The sequence below is a fragment of the Salminus brasiliensis genome, chromosome 9 (assembly GCF_030463535.1).
Source record: "Salminus brasiliensis chromosome 9, fSalBra1.hap2, whole genome shotgun sequence".
NCBI classification, from domain to species: Eukaryota; Metazoa; Chordata; class Actinopteri; order Characiformes; family Bryconidae; genus Salminus; species Salminus brasiliensis.
In genome coordinates, this window is record NC_132886.1 from 25,426,538 (window position 1) to 25,448,095 (window position 21,558).

General features: G+C 39.7%; 2 protein-coding genes and 1 non-coding gene across 3 annotated transcripts; all 3 read right to left on the reverse strand.

Moving 5' to 3' along the window:
* Positions 1-1,058: 1,058 nt before the first annotated feature.
* Positions 1,059-2,623, reverse strand: sox32 (SRY-box transcription factor 32). The gene is made up of 2 exons (XM_072688007.1): positions 2,385-2,623; positions 1,059-2,059 (listed from the first exon to the last, which is right to left on the reverse strand). Exons 1-2 carry the CDS (start codon positions 2,605-2,607, stop codon positions 1,443-1,445), a joined length of 840 nt encoding a protein of 279 aa, XP_072544108.1. The 5' UTR covers positions 2,608-2,623; the 3' UTR covers positions 1,059-1,442.
* A 13,156-nt stretch (positions 2,624-15,779) lies between these two features.
* mrpl15 (mitochondrial ribosomal protein L15) lies at positions 15,780-20,518 on the reverse strand. The gene is made up of 5 exons (XM_072688006.1): positions 20,368-20,518; positions 18,291-18,448; positions 18,035-18,200; positions 17,129-17,252; positions 15,780-16,239 (listed from the first exon to the last, which is right to left on the reverse strand). Exons 1-5 carry the CDS (start codon positions 20,470-20,472, stop codon positions 15,902-15,904), a joined length of 891 nt encoding a protein of 296 aa, XP_072544107.1. The 5' UTR covers positions 20,473-20,518; the 3' UTR covers positions 15,780-15,901.
* A 338-nt stretch (positions 20,519-20,856) lies between these two features.
* On the reverse strand, positions 20,857-20,928 carry trnaa-ugc (transfer RNA alanine (anticodon UGC)). Its single transcript has one exon. It is a non-coding gene; the product is annotated as a tRNA-Ala (tRNA).
* Positions 20,929-21,558: the final 630 nt, after the last annotated feature.

A 21,558-nucleotide genomic window follows, 5' to 3' on the forward strand; every position in this document is an offset into this window, starting at 1 on the left:
TAATTATATCCAAAAATGCTGATCATTTTGGAGGATACCTTAGTACTCTGTATAGTGTAGATTTCCAGATGTGAATTCTAGTCTTTCTTGAGTAGGTGTGGTTTGGGGATTTTAGGGTCATGTGCTAGTAATGTTCTTTGGGGATGTAAAGGACTTTTGCTCCACCCAAAGCACAAACATTTGAGTGGGCTGTGGCCTTCTACTTAACTAGCACCCCAAACACATCCTAACCCAGTGGTTCATCCTTTAAGCCAAAGATTCCTTCGGCATTATTATTTATTGAGTGTTACATTATTTTTTTTGTAAAACTGCAAGTGATCCATCAAAAGTAGACACTTTTGTTTAAGTAAAAGAATTTTAAACATTTATTTGTTAAACCAAATTGCTGGGAACAACACATCATTAAACGGAAACCAGGTTGATTTTGAGGAAAAGAATGTATAGCATGTATAAATATCTATGATCTTGTATAAAAGTATATAAAGTGAGCAGTGATAGTGAATGTATAACTGTTTTTTTTTTTTATTTCACTGCTGTCCAATAAAAAACATGTATCTCCATTTTCTATGGTTGGAACTCTGTAGCTGCTTTGTACACAGAATAAATATTTGTGGACCAATAGAAATGCTCTAAATTGCTTCTAATAGACTTCCATTTAAAGTTATGAACATTTTCAACTTCTCCTGTAAAGTGACCGTTTTGGAGATACATGTTTTTCATCAAACAGCAATAATACATTTTTGTTTAGTTTTTTTGTTTGTTTGTTTTATTTTTTAACAAATGCTAACTTTAACATTTCTGTCATATCCAGATGTTCATTCATATGTTACCTATTATAAAGCATTACAAAAAAAAATATTTCAAAAAGCTAGGTGTCCCCAAACTTTTGATGTTATCATGGCCCTGATTTGATCAACCATGCAAACAAATAGGCTTAGCTGAAAAACAATGAAAGAATTGCAGGACCTCTGTCTTGTGACCTCGCGTGAACCTTGAGGCGTTTTTGGAACGTAAGGAAATGAATTGATTCAGAGGCGGAAAACATGAGATTATATTTAAACATTTTTTATTTATAGCAGCTCAACGTCAAACTTTTCCCTAGTAAACAAGTCATCCAGTCACGTTTCCAATGTACAATGATCTTGCAATTGTCATCCATGAAACAGAGAACCATAACAGGGTTCCCCATTAATAGTCCTGGGGTACAGCTTGTTCTGAGTTCATCATCATAAATAAATACAAATATTTATATACAGCTAATTCACATTCATGAGTAAAAAAAAATCTTTAGCAGCAACTGTAAACATTTTAGCAGCAACGTTTGAACCACACAGGCCAGTATGGTGCTTTGACCCATGCAAAGTCTGTTGGGTTGAGGTCAAGACATGTCAACACAGTCAAGATATGACTGAGATGAGGTCATTTTGTTGTGATATCTGTAGTCAGTGTTGGTCTGTAAGTGGTACTGGATTGAGGTAGCGGTCGAATTCACTGCGGTCCAGTTGGTCCAGCATGTCCACTCGAACCTGCTCCAGGTAGAACTCCAGCGATGGTCCGCCTGAGCACAGGGCACATCCACACACTTCCGTCCCTCGCCAGTCCCAGTGCTCTGCCCTCTGCTGCACTGCATGCTGGGAACTGTAGTATAGTTGAGGTTCTGCTGTGTACACGGCCTGCTGGGGGTATGGCAAAGAGGAGCTCAAGTAGGCCGCTCCGTCTGAGAAAGACACTCCTCCGTTGGGAACCTGCGCTCCGTTTGGAGCTGCTACGGGGTGACTGGGGAAAGCCAGACTGTGTGGGTGTGTGTATGAGTCAGAGAGTGAGTGTGAGTGTGTGTAGGGGTAGTGGAGGGCCTGGTTGTGGAGCATGTAGCTGAGTTGCAGGTTAGGGGAAGTGCTGGGGTCACTCGGCGGGGTTTTGGCACTGCGTCTGTTGCTCTTGCGTCTGCGGGGGCGGTACTTGTAGTTGGGGTGATCGATGGTGTGCTGGACCCTCAGCCTCTCAGCCTCCTGCATGTATGGCCGTTTCTCAGCCAGAGACATGGCCTTCCAGGTTTTACCTGCAGAGAAAATAAAGAACAGCGAGAGTGAGACTACGTGAATGGACAGCAACTTAAGGCTGGATTTGCACACAATGCTTCTCCTTTTCACAATCAGCAAATGATTACAGCCGACGTTACATTCACTGATGTAATTACTGCTCGGTGTGTGGGTGTATACACAGCAAGTTCTTTACTAATGTCAGTCTATGTGTGTGTGTGTGTGTGTGTGTACAAGGCAAATGCATACAGTAGGCCATGTTCAAGACCATGCCTTTGAGTTACTATATTAAACACGACCATTTTTCAACCTCTAGAAGACATGTGTGCATATAATTGTGCTTACCCAGTATCTTGCTGAGGTCAGTGTTCTCCAGCTCAGGATTGAGTTGGGCCAGCCTTCTGCGCTCCTCCTTGGTCCAGATGATGAAGGCGTTCAGGGGTCTTCTCACTCGTGGGGCTTTGCCCTCGGGGCTGGAGCAGCTGAGCTCGGACTCCCCGGACTGCGGGCTCGGGGGGAACGGCTCCGGCTGCTCCAGCTGCATCATCTCAACACTGGGCAACTTCATGGTCTCTGTCACACCGAGGGAAGGTGAAGCTCTGAAAACCTGCGGCCATCCCAAGAGACTTTAAGCAGCGCGCGGACCAATGAGAGCGCGGAGGAGTGGATTAAAGGTGTGAGGACCGACAGCTCTGTCACATCAAGTGAAAAAAACACTCCCCAAAGTTCAACGACAAAAAACACTCAATGTCAAAATCGACAGATAATGTTCAGTTTCATAAGACTGAACTTAAAAATGACTTAAGCGAGTTGACATGTCCACTATTGGAGGCTAAAACATTCAAATACATTCAGTGTCAAAAACAAAAAAAGGTTCCTAACCTTGAAAAAGACCAGTTGATTTGAGTTTATAATAAAATAGTTCTTAACATTTATAAGATCTTCAACATCAAAACATTATTATCTAAATAAATTGAATAAAAAAAAAACAACCGGACGAAAAGTGAAGCTGTGAATTAGGTTAAATATTACTACTATTTATCTCAATTTTGCCAGATATAAACCTTAAATCAGTCAGTCAGTTGTTTGGGGTTTTTTTCGCAGCGAAATTAATAAAATAATATAATCAAGTACTATATAACTATATAGCAAAATTATATATATTGAAAAATAACGTTTCATGTTAAAACGGTTCGTCAGTTCAACCCAAGCAATTAAACAAGCTTCACTAAATCGATGTTTCATCCAAAGTACTTTAATTACTGATTAATTACTAATTTAAGTTGAATAAAACCACATTGCTGTGTTTACACTGTAAGGGAAAGCTCATGCCATAGCTCCTCCGCAAAGTCCTTGTATCTCCATGTTTGCCGTTGTTGTTGTTTTTGTCATATTTTTAAGTTGGTAGTTCTTTATACTGTGTCAACTTTTAAACGTTTAAGTGTGAATAATAATAATAATAATAATAATAATAATAATAATAATAATAATAATAAATAATAATAATAAATAATAATAATAATAATAATAAATAATAATAATAATAATAATAATAATGGCTTTTTATATCGACTTGTCTTTAAAAGTACGTTTTTAATTCAAATGTCGGCTGTAAAGGACGAGCCACGAGGTATTTGCGTGACAGCAGCGATATATTTAGAAACTGTGACTGGTTTTGAGGGCCATTACCATTTACTGACCTTCAGTGCAGCCTAGCTTAAAACATTTAGTCTGGCGTCTTCACTGTATAATAACTGTATAACTGTCATGAATATTTGGTCAGTTCAAACAAGTACTTTGTGTAAAGTAACGTGTCATTTAAAGTCTTATTTGAGTTGTTTGAACGCTTGAAAATTATGAACGTGACGTTCATAATTTTAAGTTTCATTATTTTACCTACAGGTTTTTTGTTTGTTTCAGCGGAAGAACTGAATATTTCAATGCTCCCGATAGTAGAAGAGTTGAGTCTAGCTGAGAAAGCCTGCTGTATACTGAATGCGTCCCCTGTGTGTTATTATTATAAACACACGTAAGGACAGATGTGTGTGAATACAGGGTGTGTGTGTGAGGGTTATTTTGTTAAGGCTCAGGTTGGGAACGATAAGACGTCGGTGTGGAAGTGTGTGTTTCGGTGAGGAAGGAAGCAGAGCTCTGCCCACATCTTCAACACTGTAGATCAGAACTAGCGGTTTTGTTCTCCCCAGGTCTCCCATGTGCTGTCGAGTCAGAGCACACTGTACAGTGGAACAGGGCAGGGGGTCACTTGAGGGGCTTTTGAGGGTCGAGCTGGTGTAAAATATGGAGTTTCTGCTTTGCGTTGTTTCTTTACAGTTCAGTAAAAAGAAACAGCCTGCTGCCACATGTACAGTACATTTTACAGTCTACAGTTTAGACTGACCTTGTTCAGATATATTGATCGATGTGTCCAACATGGGAAAGGCTGGTGTGAACTAACCCACATTCTGCTGTGCCTTGTTTCATAATCGAGTTGGATCAAAGTTGGATAACAGAGTTGGATCAAAGTTGGATAACAGAGTTGGATCAAAGTTGGATAGTAGAGTTGAATCAAAGTTGGATAGTAGAGTTGAATCAAAGTTGGATAGTAGAGTTGAATAAAAGCTGGATAGTAGAGTTGAATAAAAGTTGGATAGTAGAGTTGGATAAAAGCTGGATAGTAGAGTTGAATAAAAGTTGGATAGTAGAGTTGGATAAAAGCTGGATAGTAGAGTTGAATAAAAGTTGGATAGTAGAGTTGGATAAAAGCTGGATAGTAGAGTTGAATAAAAGTTGGATAATAGAGTTGGATAAAAGCTGGATAATAGAGTTGGATAAAAGCTGGATAGTAGAGTTGAATAAAAGTTGGATAGTAGAGTTGGATAAAAGTTGGATAGTAGAGTTGGATAGTAGAGTTGGATAAAAGTTGGATAATAGAGTTAATAAAAGTTGGATAATAGAGTTAATAAAAGCTGGATAATAGAGTTGGATAAAAGTTGGATAGTAGAGTTGGATAAAAGTTGGATAGTAGAGTTGGATAAAAGCTGGATAATAGAGTTGGATAAAAGTTGGATAGTAGAGTTGGATAAAAGTTGGATAATAGAGTTAATCAAAGTTGGATAGTAGAGTTGGATCAAAGTTGGATAGTAGAGTTGGATAAAAGTTGGATAGTAGAGTTGGATAAAAGCTGGATAATAGAGTTGGATAAAAGCTGGATAGTAGAGTTGAATAAAAGTTGGATAGTAGAGTTGGATCAAAGTTGGATAGTAGAGTTGAATAAAAGTTGGATAGTAGAGTTGGATCAAAGTTGGATAGTAGAGTTGGATCAAAGTTGGATAGTAGAGTTGGATCAAAGTTGGATAATAGAGTTGAATAAAAGCTGGATAATAGAGTTGGATCAAAGTTGGATAGTAGAGTTGGATCAAAGCAGTCAAACTGCGGGTTTCCATATTTTAGGTTGAACTGAAGAGCCATTTATACTGTAAGTATATAAGTTATATATAATTGTTTATGATTGTTGCTGATGTTGTGTTCAGATTTAGGTTCACATGCTTTTCAGATATGGGAGCACAAAGCTGTGCCAGAGATGTTACTGTTCACATACACCTATAACACCTATTTTCCTATCTTGGAGCTCCCCCGAACCCAAGCCTAGCCTCAACCTCAGGATCCAAAAGCAAGTCTTACGTCTTTCAATGAAAGTTGATTTCCTTCTAATTAGAACCGCCAGGGCCTTTAAAACGACAGACCATCAGTTTGACGTCACAAAGACGTTGGACTGTAACGTCTGACTAGTTGAAAATGAATATCGGGTTGACGTCAAAACCCAACACTAACACCATCTAACAATGTTAGTATGTATTTCACTCTGTGTAATCTTAAGACTTTGATCTTAGTTTCGTTAGTCATCATTACCCCACATCTAAATGAAGGCATTTTATGTGAATATGTCGTTGGCACGTGATGTTTGGGAGACATTCAACCAGGTAACGTCTACTGGCGGTCATCTGGGAGAAATAGCTTGACTGGAGTGTGTACACCACTTCACTAAACATCAATAAACATCAATAAAATATACAACATCAACACAATCAGAGCGGACCCCGAGCTGAGGGCGGCGTGTGCTCGCTGTAATGTGCTTTATTCATGTGGAAATGGCCTCGAATCCATTCGAGTCAATTGCATCACTGTTATCAGTGCTTTCCATCATCCTGGAACACACATACACACACAGAGTGGGAGTGTATGGCAGAGCTGGTGTGTGGAATAATGCACCTGTTGCTGCTGTGTGAGAGACTGCGCTGCACCGTGTTGACACCTCGATCAAACACAGTCCGAGTCTGAGTGATCAGAGCAGAGATTTTATCTGCAGGTCTGTCTGCGCGCCAGGCCAGCGAAACCGGCCCCCCCAACACACACACACACACACACACACAAAGCAGAGACGAGCGTTCGTTAATCGATACAATCTGGGAATAATACATGTTAGACAGTCTAATGATACTGTGGGTAATCGAATTGGTTTTTATCATCGCTGATTGATGAGCATTTTGTTAATTGGAGACTAATTCGATCTCGGATGCGCAGCGATGATTATGATGAGATGCTATGAAGATCCTCCAGCCTCAGAACCGCATTAAACCGAGACTGCACTGATCAAAGGCCCGAGCTGCTCAATCAGACTCGATATGATTAGAAACGTGCTTTAATAAACGTTAATAAAACGTGCTCGATAATAAATCATTCACACGATAAAAATCATTCGTCTGATTAATGATTCGAGCGGGTCGTGGGGTGTTCACACTCTCAGCAGTGGGTTATTAGGAAAGTTATAGCTCAGATGGACTGATGATCTCAGCATGCCCTCTTTAAAAGGTTTACACCTTAATCCGGAATCAAATCCGGATTTTTTATGGTTCTGCTACATCAGAAACAAAAACAGTGACCTGAATTATAGATGAACTACACTGTTCAGGGTTCGAGCAGATCTGTGATCAGGCAAGTTTTTTTTAGATAGAGGCATTAATACACTCTTAAAAATAAAGGTTGATTAAAAATAATAATAATAAAAGGTTTTTTGATTTATTAAAATTTATTTTGGGATTTTGGGTCAATAATGAATCATTGTTTTAAATAATCCACATAATTAAAATGATAATAAAATAGAATAAAATAGAATAAAATAGAATATATTGGTTCTTTATTAAAGAAAGAATCGTTCTTGTGTATCATCACTCAAAGAACCATTTCGAGCACCTTTATTTTTAATGCTGGTCTCGTATCGAGAAAGCAAATCAACAACAACAACAACAACAACAACAAACACCTCAAACCTCAGAAATATGCCCATCCTCGCGCGGGCACGCTGTGAATACACACTCCTTATGATGGAGGCGTTTGCATAGCAAAGAAGTGAAATGACAGCGCACCAATACACATTCCGCTAATGCCCGTAATGCGGGTTTGCACTAATAAATGATTGATGATTGCCCCTTTTTTCCTCTCTCTCTCTCTCTCTCTCTCTCTCTCTCTCTCTCTCTCTCTCTCTTCTCAGCTGAGCGCGCGGAATCAACATGAGTCGCGCGCCACTAACGGCGTTAACGGCCTGCAGCTCATTAGCGCGCGCGCACAGCAGGGAAACAATAACTCCAGTTTAGCTGAGTTTCGGTAGGAGGACTCATCTACACACTCACAGCCCTTTCAATGAGTCTGCAGAAAAAAAATCTATAAAATCTATATAAAAAAAAAAAAGCTCACTGATGTGAATGTAATTGTAAGAGTTAAACTGACCCAAATGAAAAGATTATTAATAATAATAATAATAATAATAATATTATACAGCTAATAATAAAATACGGGATTACTGTACAGATGTCTCACCAGTTAAACCCTTTTTTAGCTCAAATAGATATATTATATTTCACATCATTTATAGAATTTGTAGTTTAGTAGATTAAAAATGTATTTAACATTAATTCAAACCTAACAAAAAAAATAACACTTTAAATCACAACCACTGTGATTATTACTGTACTGTGAATTACTTCTATTATAACTTTTATTATATATAAATATTCTAAAAACACTGTTACTTAGGTAGAAATATCCAATTTTGCTATGTTCTATAATATTCTAGCACAAATTGATGTAGGAGAGTATTTGAACTGATTTTATTTGAGTTTAACTGGATACTGGAATTGATCTGAATATTTGAACTGAATTTTAAATGGTTTTAATAATTGAATTAAATGTTATGATTTGAGTTCAACTGAATTAAACATTTCAATTGATCTGACTATTTGAGGTAAATGGAATTTAGGGTTTTACTATTTGAGTTGAATGTTTTGAGTTAAATTGAGTTAAAGTGAATTTAAAATATCAGTTGATCTAAACTTTTTAATCTTAATGTTTTAATTTGAGTTGAATATTTGAATGTAATAAAAAAAATAATAATTCACTGAATTAAACCAGATTGACTATTTAGGTTGTTCAGTCAGGTCGCTCCAATCTGAACTGTGGAATTGAGTTCATGTAGAAGCACTTCAGTACTTCACTACAATTTGATAATTTGCTTTATATTGTTGAATAGTTGAATAACAACACTTATCAAAATAACCCTAAATGAAGCCAGTTCAGCTGCTTACTACAACTTATTTAACCTGCTGAATGGTAAACGTTATATTCATATTAATCAGTGGCCTTTTTTGTTTGTTTGTGTGTGTGTGTGTGTGTGTGTGTGTGTGTGTGTGTGTGTGCTGACCCTTGGCTCTTGGCTGGAATGAGTGGGAATGTGGTAATCCACAGCGAGACTGTGTGTGATTGAATGGCCTCTGTGCTGAATGAATGGGGATTGTCTTGAACACAATGTTCCATTGTATTGGACGGCGGACATATATGAGACTGAGCGGAACAGTGTCAGAACAGAACGCGGCCGCTGTCAGCGAGGAGCTGTGGAGAGCCTGGCTCTCTCTTCCCACTGACATATCACTTCTTCTGGACATAGCGGCTCGGACATACTGGGGCTTGTAGAGCTGGACGGATCTAGCCGGACTGGATACTGTGGAGCGAAGACGCCGGGGTGTTTCTGACTGAACTGGTTTGACTGTACACTCAGTGATAGTGGCTTGAAATGATCTGAACCGAAGTGAATGGAATTCAGCAAACTGAACTCAAACTGAACCACAGCTTTTTGAAGCACATCTGAACTGAACTGAATCTTCTGAACTGGTTTGAAGGGAACATCTGGCGTGGAGATGCTGAAGGTCTGATCAGACTTTAATGAGGAAGATTGTAAGATTTTAGGTTACGAGCTGTGTGAGTTTGTGCGTGTGTGTGTGTGTGTGTGTTCCTACTTCTTTTCCATGCAAGTTGGTCATTTGTTTATATGTAGTGCATCCTTACTTGTGCATTTGTGAGAAATAGTGGCTAAGCAGTGCTTTTACCAGCGTACCGTGGGCCACATTTCCATACAGGGCTTTATCGTATTAAGGAGTGTGAGTGAGTGTGAGTGTGTGTGAAAGGAAGACGCGAGATATTGCAGCATCTCCACACAGTGCTGCATTAAATGGGCATTGTGTTTGTATCTGCACTGTATTGTGGCAGCAGGCCACCGAATCAGATGGGCAAACATACACTATTCAATTCATCCTCTCTCCCTCTCTCATTCCCCCATTGCAGCAGATAAGCAGGTGAGTATGAACACAGCATGAGTGTATTGTCCCCACGCCCCCTCCTCAAACAGGAGTCTGGCCTGTAAGACACACACACACACACACACACACACACATACAGGATTACAAGACCCCCGGGGCACTTTGCTCGCAGAGCCCTCATTAGTGAAATACAACGACACCCCACCTCCTAAAGTACATAATACACAAACACAAACACACACACACACACACACACACACACACTCACACACACACACAGGTTTGTTTTTATACAATGTCAGGACACGGCACCTTTTAGACACCTGTGAAAATGAGACTTACAAAGCTTGTTTATTATCTGGGCAGTATGTCATTATTTGCTCAGTAAAACATTAATATTAGAATAAATACAAATTATATTCATACAAAAAGTCACGGTTTTACGTCACTGTGTTCTTTTATACATCTCCAAAGCTCTCTTAATGGGAATCTCATATTATTTATAGTTATCATCCAACACCTAGTTTGGGAAATCAGTGCTTAATGGCGTTAGATCAGGTGAGCGGATGATGGAATTTAACACACCCATTCTGTCTGCAACAAGGCCTTGTTCTTCAAACTAGCTGGAACTACTTTCTTCAAAATGAAAAACTCTTGCTACTTTTTACTGTATTTATGTATCTGCATCTGCATCTGTTCTAATGTGATCTGGAGGATTTACAAGCAAAAAGACTTACGGCTGAGATAAGTGATTTTACATAGTATACGTCCACACAGCACTGTATGTCCTATGTGCAGTATGTCTCTGTTATATAAGAAAATATGTAAATCTATTTTTTCTTAGGTGTTGATGTGCATCCGTTGAAATAAACAATACTTTGTGGTTTGATGTGGGAGTGCATTAGCTTGTCCATTTCCAAAGCTCTCCTCAAGAAAGTCCAGAACCTACAGTTCCCATCCAACACCTAGTTCCTGTAATCAGTTCTTCATTAAAGTAAACCAAATGAGCTGCCGGTGGTATACTGCACAAATCCATACAGTTGCTGGAGCTCACACAAAAGATCAGCACCCAAACCCGCGTTCCTCTAATCTTTAGTGCAATTCATGGAATATGACTTAAGTATGTGTGTAAATGTATGCAATGCAATAAGAACATAAATGTAATATACGACTTTCAATGCCTAATAAAAACGCTAACCTTAACCTTAAGTGATCAACTCTTAAAGAACTTGAAAAATAAACATACTGTAAAACATACTTTATAAAGTCAGTTTTTGTTGGTTTTGATATTCTATGTTACCCCGGTTTTCCTGGATTTCCCTGGTTGACCAACAAAGTCAACACATTATTGCCATGACAATGTATGAAACTTAATACCCCACCACCACCACCACACACACACACACACACACTAAATAACATTTCTAATAATTCTTAATTTATACTTTTATTTCTACAACATTTTCATACATTTAGTCTAAACTTTCACAGACTAAATTTCCCTAGATTGCATTTCCAGTTATGAAAGCCCATTAGGACTTCATATTTAGTTACACCTCTTAAACTACTAAATACATTGCATAGTCATGGAAGTGAACAGGGTCCACAAACAGGCCCTTGCAACTAAAGGGGTTAAATTCCAGCAACATGTTCGAGGTACAAAAAGGTATAGAACGGAAAGCCCTTGATTCCCTGGACAATAAACGTCTGACTCAGTATAAAAAGCCCTTCCTCACTCCCAACTCGCGGAAGACGTCCTGCTGACCCTTCGCTTCGGTCCGCTCCTGCGGCCTCAGTTGAGGGTGCAGGCCTGGAGCGTATGATCCTTTGAAGAGTGAGGATTTATAACTCAGCAGCATTCAGTGCTAATGCTGAATTGTATTCCGCTTGGAGTGTGTGATAAGGCCACATTATCAGCCTGTGGCTATTGTTCACCTCTCAACCAAGTGTGATCAACTACTGTATGCCACAGCAGGCTGCTGCACTGTATTCAGCTCCCATACTATCACACATGCATACAAAGAGCCATGGCAGTACACACACACACACACACACATACACAATCGCATTATCTTTAATGGGGGGAGTCCATAGAATGGCATACGTGTTATTGTTCCAGAAATTATTACACTGCTGTCAAATTAAAGCTTTATACCTTTATATTGTTATAAAAATTGTTGCTGTCCTGCATTTTTCACATTTTTTCACTTTTTGAGATAATTTAAAGGTGGCAGTTGTGCTTTCTTTTTTTTTTTTTTTTTTTTTAATTTTTTACATATCACAATTTCATGATGACTGGACCAATAGAAATGCTCCAAAATAACTTTTGACAATAATCGATCTGTTTTTCCTTTTAGTTTAAGCTGAATATCATGCCAAATATCTCTTTAAGAACATCTAAGTGAGGACCAGCAAGAATCCCCACAATGACAGAATTCTGTGTTCATGTTTTCCTGAGCTGTAAGAACTTTTTGTTCCCACAAAGCACAAAGAGAACTGAATACAATGTGCGCACACACATACACACACTCACTCACACACAATAGCATGAAATAATCAGGGCCAAGAATAGGCTTCAAGTGAACAATATTACAAAATCTGAATCCATTCACTCTCTTGAACCTTCCTCAGGAGCACAGCACACTCAGAATGACAGACTTGACCAGACCAGTTTAGTGAGTTTAGTTAGTTAATCGACTATTTTCCACAGTTAATTAGTGGGTGGCATGAATGTCTGACACGCAGAAAGAAACTCAAAGGCAAAGATTTTACACAGCCTGCCATCCACCTTTGTTTGGATTTTTTTTGGGTCTGGCTTCTGAGATTTAATTAGGCGACATCAGTAAAGCTAATAATGGCCCACTCAGACTGGAGATCGGTATGGCAGATAAAACTTCCCATCAGACACTGGGTTGTCTCCACTTGTCTGATGATCTACTGCGACTAAATGAATTTGGAGTCTAACAGATTAAACTCTGCTGAACTGGCCAATCTACAGTGCAAATTTCTAACACTAAAATCTAACAGCTTAGTCCTGTATAATTAGTGTACCAGTAATTCGGTGCTAGATACAGTGCATTTCAGCCTTGAAGCTGTGGATCAGTTCAAGTATTTAAGTAGTGGCATTTTTCTAGAATTTAAGAAACTTTTAATTGTCAATGAAGAAAGGAAATAAGGATAAACATGCAGCAACGATACTGACAAAGGCATTTTGCTTTAATTTCCTATCAGAATTCAGTAAAGTAATGTACAGCAATATCAAAGCAGTTATTTATTGTAGTTACCTTAAATTTCCTGGGAACTCTGCAGCCAATAACCTGCTGTAATGACTTTTACCAAATCTACAACCAGTAACCTATTTTCTAATACAGTTTCGCAACCAATAAAGGCAATTATTTTATACTTCGGGCCACAAGAAAGAGACAAAAATGTCCTTATATGAACATTTACAGCACACACACACTCATATTCTCAGCGTTCCAATCTCAGCGCCTTCACACTGCCTCTCTGCTCCTTTGTAGATAAGCTGTGGTGTTCTCTCATAAACACTGACTGCGAGTCGCTTTCCTGAGATTCTGCTTTATTTACACATACGCTGGGCTGAAAGGACTCGGCCTGCTTTTCCTGCCCTTTCTGCCCCTTGCTGCCTCATGCTGCCCGCACAGAGCACACGCCTTTCAGGGCCTTTAGGGCCGCAAACTCAAAATAACGTACAGACATTTGCCGAGTCCCTAGAGGCTGGTTTTACAGGAAAAGACACCCAGTTTTCAGTAATGACCCAGTAATGGAGTACCAATCAATGTGTGAATAGTGATCAACAGCTAGGTTGTAATGAGACGAAAAGTTATATTTTTAAAGAAGTCAACGAGAGTCAGAGAGAGAGAGAGAGAGAGAGAGAATTATTAGTTGGTTTACACTAAGCAGGCAACACATTTCTGCTGTCGCTTACACACACACATACACACCAACAACACAAACATGTGCTTCCTTCGATAAAGTTCAGCACAGCAGCAGAGACTGAAGTCAAGTCCCTCGGGACAGTATCTGTAAGTGTGCTATATATAGAGAGCAATAGCCTCACAAGTACAATAAAACATCACAGAAGAAAGATTAATGTGCCCTCACTAAACTGCCTGAAATACCTCGACTCACAGGCCCGTATAGCCTAGGCCAGCTAAACGTGGGTGCATAACACCAGGGCCATTTTTTGGTAGTTGTGGTGGGCTAAGAGGGAGGCCAAGAGGGAAGGTAATGATAAAGCATATTTTCTAACATCACATTGTGTTGTAGTACTGACACACTTCAACTTCTATTATTCAAACAGAAAAAAATATGATTTTAATTATGTATGTACTCATGTAATTAAGTGAGGGGGCAGGGTTAGTATAACCCATCAAATATGTTCATCCGCAGGTCCGCAGTGGTCCGCAGGCCACATTTTGTGCAGCACTGGTTTGGAGTTGCTAGGCTACCTCACATTATGTTGATAGCTAGCAAGCTGTGTCATCATTCTAGAAAGCAGTATGGATAACTATGGATAGGCACCACCTCCATGTTTCTACACTTAATGCCCATTCTATCCACATAAGAGCAGTCTGTATTTCTATAATCCCAGACTGTAGTCCATCTGTTTCTCTGCATACTTTATTAGCCACCTTTCACCCAAAGGTGTTTTCAAAGGTCAGGACTCCAAATAGCAGGTATTATTTGGGTGGTGGGTCATTCTCAGCACTGCAGTGACACTGGCATGGTGTTGGTATGTTAGTGTGTGTTGTGCTGGTACGAGTGAATCAGACACAGCAGTGCTGCTGGAGTGTTTAAACACTGTGTCCACTCTCTGTCCATTCTATTACCTAGTTGGTCCACCTTGTAGAGGTACAGTCAGAGACAGAAGCTCATCTGTTGCTGCACAGTTTGTGTTAGTCATCATCTAGTCCTTCGTCAGTGGTCACAGGACGCTGCCCACAGGACACTGTTGGCTGGTTGGTGGACTAGTCTCAGTCCAGCAGTGTGACTGCAGTGCTGAGAATGACCCACTGCTCAAATAATACCTGTTATAAAATGTCCAGTGGAATCCTGACCATTGAAGAAGAGGGTGAAAAGAGGGTTAAAATAAATACAAAGGACAATGGGTGTAGAAACCAGGAGATGTTGTTAATGTTATGGCTGATCAGTATTTAAATGAATATCTTTATTAAAACAGTATAAAATCTATTCTGTATCTTTTGAACTACAGCTTCATCAAGCAGTCAGTACTACACAGCCTCTCCATTTAGCCATGTGGTGACTCCACATTACTCAAATTGTGGCTTTGAGGCCTAGTATTATGCAATTGATCAAAAAATGCTGTGTAATACAGGGGACTAATTATACACTCATTGCATTCATATATACATTTTTATGTCTTTCTTTTTGCAATGATTTGGCTAAACCCTGACTTGTACTTATCATGGTGTTATGCAATGTCCCAGTAAGGTGTGTATCTTCATACATCATTCCAGCTGTTTAATTGTTTTATGTGGAGGTTCTACATGTTGGGGATTAAAAGGAATTTAAGGAACGCTTCCCGCAGGTTAGTGTGTTATGCCTGCGGATGCTGTGTGAAGCAATCATGATAGTCCTTTGGAAAATATTCAGGAAATGTGTCTGTAAAATGCTTTTGATGTGAAGGGACAGTTCCGTAGGCTCTAAGTGTTTGTGTTTGAGAGTCATTCTGCCTGGGTTTTGGTTAGTTGTTTTAGTGAAGTGCTGCTGTGCCGGTTGATTGTAGAGGCCCGGACACAGCTGTAGATGAGTAATAGGCTACCATGCTCACAGCTACTCGCCTTGTACGTACACACAAAAGTGACCCACACTAATGCAGCTGGTTCCTGTTTTCAGGCCCTGAAGGCTCTTATTTTTCCTGTTTCCCGCTCACCTGCTCCGCTCCACACTGCTTCTGCCACTACCTCTCTGTGAGCTTCGGAAAGCCTACTTTCACCGTTAAGGGAAGCGGTCAATGATCACAGATAAGTCCAGAAAAGAGTAATCATACTTTGCGTTTTACTGGAAAATAATATACAATCTGCACTCATATTCAATAAACAGAGCTGGCCACATGGTAACATTTTATTATTAATGAATGTAAACAATAATACATATTTACATATTCAAAGATGAATCAAAGAAACAGGCCTACATTTGGGTCACTGAGTGAGTATTCATTTTCAGGATGGATTATGAACCATAGTACTGCAACAGGTCCTTGTCAGTGGGTTTAAGAATCTTCTTCTCAGCCATGTTGACGACCCAGCCCGGTGCCAACCCGAAAAAGATCTGTCTGGGATCCTTTCGCTCCGCTAACATTTTGCACATTGTTTCCGCTGAAGCGTCTGGTAACGTGTAGCCGTATTTCTTTGCAAGTGCTTGCCGGGCAGCCTGGATCTTCTCTGGATCAGCCAGGTAACCTCGGTTATTGGCGTCTGTGTAATATGGGAGCAGGTCTTCGGCAGGTAACATTCGCTTGGGAATGGGCTGGCCAGTCAGGAAGAATGGCACTGGCCTAATGAGGATCTCTAGACACACAATCAAACAAGTTAGCATGAGTGATACTGGCTACCTCCGTGCTTCAGAATCACCAAACAGTATGTGACAAGCTTAACCACTGACCATTATGTAGATCAATCAAACAGTAATCAGCCCTTAAAATTTAGACCCAACTTCTACCACAATTTTTTACAGTTTCTACCCACTAGACTGGAGTCTCTTATCACACCATGCTACCAACACAGGGAGGATAAAGGCTAGCATGTGTCTTCTCCAAGGCACACAAAGCCAGCCAAATGCTTCTTTTTTAAAGTCGCAAATAATGCAATATCACTAACATTCTGTTACATCAGCTAACAGCTAACCAGAGGCTAATTATGCTCTCTGTGACTCCTGGCCATGAATGGCTATGGCATCACGTGATGATAAAAGCCAATGCTAAGATGTCTGTGCCACTAGGGAGTCCCCCTAGACCCCTTTATCCTTAACATAACCGTCAAGATGTTTGGTGTGTTGGGGTTTGCTTCCATCAAAGCACAAAAAAATATATTTTTTTGCAAAGATGTGAGGAACCGTTAAAAGGTTTAAGATAAAGGCACTTTACACTCACATCTCTTTTACATATTTGGTTCTTTATGGAACCAAACATTGTCCTTCTGTGGCATTACTCACCTTCTGAACCCTCTGTAGCACTTTTTATTTTTTAATATCACCAAATTACAATATTTTTTGTTTGTTTCTTTGTTTAACCTGTCTGTTGACAGCATATTAAATAGTTAATTAACTCTATGCTGCTTTGAGCCTGTTGATTTGATGCTGGAGTAGTGAACTCACAATGTGATTATATGATACGTATGTAGAAGAAAAAGAAAAAGAATAGAAAAAAGTGTGCGCATGCATTTACAGCAGTTGACTCACGTAAGCTGCGGGGATCATAGTAGGTGGTTGTGATTACGCCACCACTGCGTTCCACGGCAGCAATGGCTGCTTCAGTTGCCATTTGTACTTCCAGATTCACCTTAGCACAGAAAACGTCGGCTCCCTTTACATACAGAGAAAGACGCTATTAGTCAAGTCACCTCAAGAAGACAACCAGAAGCTAAAACATGACTGACCGCTGCCACCCTCTGGACTCCTAACATACTGCAGCTTGGTATAATGAAGTGACATTTTATGACAGTGACATGTTCTGTTGGCTGAGAGGCTGTATAAAACCAAACCCCTATAAAGTATGTACTTGAATATAGTACTTTAGGTACTATCATTTATGTGGTTGCTGATGAGACCCGTGATTTCAATAACTGGGCCGAACCCAGGGGTCCCAGAGTGGTAGTAGTTCAGAAATATAATAAAGCCTGGTACTAGACAACGACACCTATTTATGGCAACTAGAACTATAACACGAACACCCAAAATAAGCTACATTTATAAGCATCGTGTCAATCAGTTCATGTCGATCTGCTCCAGGGAGTCCTATTTTCTGTTTGCAGTACTTGTACTGTTTGCAGTACTGTGCGTGTGTATGCATTTGCACATCTGTGTCAGCAATGGGTGAAAATATAAAGTTCCTGAATGCACTCATTAGAAAGGGTGTCCACAAAGATAAAGTGTATATTTACAATTGTTTTTACAACAACAACAACAACAACAACAGCAGCCATATTCCATCAAAAACAGGCAACATCCTAAGTGATTTCAACAGTTACTAGTGAACAGTCGTGTAACGCTGACACATACACATGTCCTATTACGTTCCAACCCAAGCAAATCTGTGGTAAGAAGGTCATAAAACTTCTGGTGAAACAAACACAAATTTGGATCTACCTCATCTACAAGTTGAACTCCATAGTGACGTTTGAGAGGCTGGATTGTGACCCCTCTGCCGTTGACCAGCTGGGTGAGGTCTATGGGCTGGGAGGGGTCCACTCGGCCAAGATCGATCAAATACTGCAATCTCCGCAGTGACAGTGGTGGGTACTGGTGCCGAAGACTTTAAAAATAAATAAATAAATAAAAACCTGAGAGTATGACAGAAGTATAAACTTTAATAAGTAAAAGCAACCATTTGTGGGTATCCTACCTGTGTCCCTCGTTGTAGCCATATTTAGGAATAATCAGGTAGAATGGAGTCTGTCCTCCCTCAAAGCCCAGACGGGGACGGTTCCCGCGCTGTCGTTCACCTTTGTGTCCTCGTCCACTCCTATTCCCACCATGCATACCACGGCCCCGGCGTTTCTCCTATGAACAGACATGGTAGATACATAAGCCAACAGACTGTGAATGTGTCCCCTGCTTCAATCCACAGATTTCCATTTTCAGATATGCCCCCGATCAACTGGTGCCACAAATGAGTTAATCACCACTAACGGTCATTGGCCAGGTTTACATTCAGAGATTTTCAGCAATCCCACTGAATTCGTTCCTATTAGGACTGAGATATTCATACGCACGTCTACTCAACAGTGTGATGAAAATTAGAAATTGTTCCTGGAATGGCTCTAATCAGACTTGTCTATTCCGACTGAAACATAGTATACACATAGAGCTGGGCAACATGCCAATATTTTACCTTATCATGATTAAGTTTGTTACCGTGATACACAATATGCTATTCTAAGCATATTGAGGATATTGTTAGTACTTAATAAACACTGATCAACTGCATGTTACATATCTGAACAGTATCTGAACAGTAGTTTGGTAAGAATCTTTTGCTACTGATGTATTTAGTCGGTGATTGCATGTATCGTGATAAAAATTGTGATATAGTATTTTTACCATATCGCCCAGCCCTATATGCACATGGTCGCATTCTATTCTGATTGAGCTATTAGTCAGATTAATAATGGACTACCAGACATCATTTAAACATGACTAATGATGTTTTTCATATCTCCTCACCAGGTGGAAGGTTGATTTCTTGTTTCCTCTCTTGCTTCCTCAGAACATAAAAATAAATCCACAGCATGTTTATGTTCAGGTAGCTTTTATAGCTTAAAGTGTGGACTTTTTATAGGCCTAACTGCATTCCAGTTCTATTCTCGTCCAACAAAGGAGGCGATGCAAACGTCAAATTACTGAAACGACACTACACTTCGCCCAAGTACTCTCGGAAGAGGTGGGTCTTCAGTCTGCATGTAAAGATAGCAAGCGACTCTGCTGTTCGGACACCCAGGGGCAGTTTGTTCCACTACTTGGGATCCAGAACAGAAAAAAGCCTAGATGCTTGTCTTCCATGGATCTTAAGGGATGGCAGGTCAAGCCGAGCCTGGCTTTTGGTGCAGATCGGCTTTTGACCATCTCTAAATCTAACCTTTAGTGTTTAGACAGCTAACACAACTGGATTAATAAATTAAAAAAAACAAGAAACATCGAAAAGAATGAGTGAGTAACTTGGGCTAAATGTGACTAAATCCAACACTGTAGTTCTCTTGCATCTGTCATTGCAGTATCTAAGAACTTGAACACACTGTAAGATTATTTTTTGTGCAGCAGGTTTTTTTTGTTTTTAGCTTAGGACATCTTAACCAACCTGTGAAACACCTGACAGAGATGGTTCACTATGTGGCTAATGTCAATTTGCTTGATACTTTTGCTGGGGTAGTGAGAAAAACAGCAAAGGCCAAAAGAGAATAAACTACAGAAGATAAATGTTACGATCACTGGCAGCAGATACTCATGCTGAAAAGAAACAGCCTGACCAGCTCAAGCTGGTCACCAGCTTTAACAAACCTAGTCAATCACGTTGGATGACCAACTTGCTAAAGCTGGTCATGCTGGTGTACCAGCTACTCCATCAATTCCAAATGAAAACATGTGCTTTGCAGGTCAACAGGTATACTGGTTTACCAGTATAGGGTATGTTTTTGCCTGTATGGTCAGCTTTGACCATCAAAGACCAGCTTAGACTTCCTGCTATCAGCTTCCTGCAAAAGCTGGTCTTGAGCTGGGTTTTTATTTTCAGCAGGGATGAATGAGAAAATACCAATTAGTAAATTAGCTAGCTAGTTAACTACAGTTCTCAGTCATGTTATGCATAAGCCGAAATCTACAGCGTTACTGTAGATCTCTGAACTGGACCAGACTGGCCTGTCTCTGATGCTAACAGGCTAAGATGAGGGTAACGTTACTGGGAGCTCCACAGCGCCAGTACTTACATTTTTCCTTGCACCAGGGTTAGGTCGTAGGTTGGCTAGTGTTATCCGCGGTAAATTCTTCACTATGTCGAGTGTTTTCCCTCCTCCTGTCCTGGATACAGACATTTCTCTGACTGCAGACACTCACTCACCAGTCAACTTTCAAGGGCGAGTGTCATGGCGGAGGAGCACGTGGTTCAGCGCCCCGGAAAAACATTCAAGAAGCAGAAAAGCTGTAAAAATATATATTTAAAATCATTTTAGAGCGTTCAGACCATTACATTTAATTCTATGTAATTAAAATATAAATTAATTGCGTGCACGAACATAATAATAGTTCAAGTAGTTTTCCGATAATGAATAAAAATAAATAACAATAAATTATTTGACCTCTGGGAAACCGTAATGCTAGATGAACAAAGATGTTTCCAACGAATGTCTGGTTAAATATATAAATTCACGCAGTTTTTGTCACTGAATTATGAGCCACTATCAAAATGTTATTCCGTGTGGAGATGCCGGGGATTGAACCCGGGGCCTCATACATGCAAAGCATGCGCTCTACCACTGAGCTACATCCCCTACTGGTCAAGCCGTCGGATTTTCAGCTCTTGAACATGACACACCAGATCATATTGAGTTCAGCAATTCTGCTTGGATTTTAGACTAAATCTTCGCCTTGTCCTGGACTACACAAGATGTGGTGTGGCGTTTCTTAAGTAATCTTTCAACATGTACCAGACCTCACTGACAATGATATTGTGGCTGAATGCAATAAAATGCCCACAGCAAAGCTCTAAAATCTGGCTAGCTAATGTCAAGCCACTACAGAAGAAAACTGTTTGTGTAACCATTTAAATACTAACATTTAAATTATGTTAAAAATTTTATTATTACAATTTTATTTTTTTTCTGATTAAATTACGTTTTAATTGTTTTCCTTAGTCAGTTTAAGTAGCTAGTACTAATGCAAAGGCTTTCAGCTCCCATATTAATGGACACATTTAAACTGTTTCAGCGTACAAATAAATAATTAATAAATAATTTATTTTTCCTTTTTATGTGCAGAATATTAATAATAAAAAAAGGGTCGGTATGGAAAGGAAAACTAGTAGTGTCGCCCTCGTAGATATATCGCTACATACATACACACACATCTCCGGTGGCCAATCCCTACTTCACTACTGTAGCTGCATTCCTCAACACCGCAAG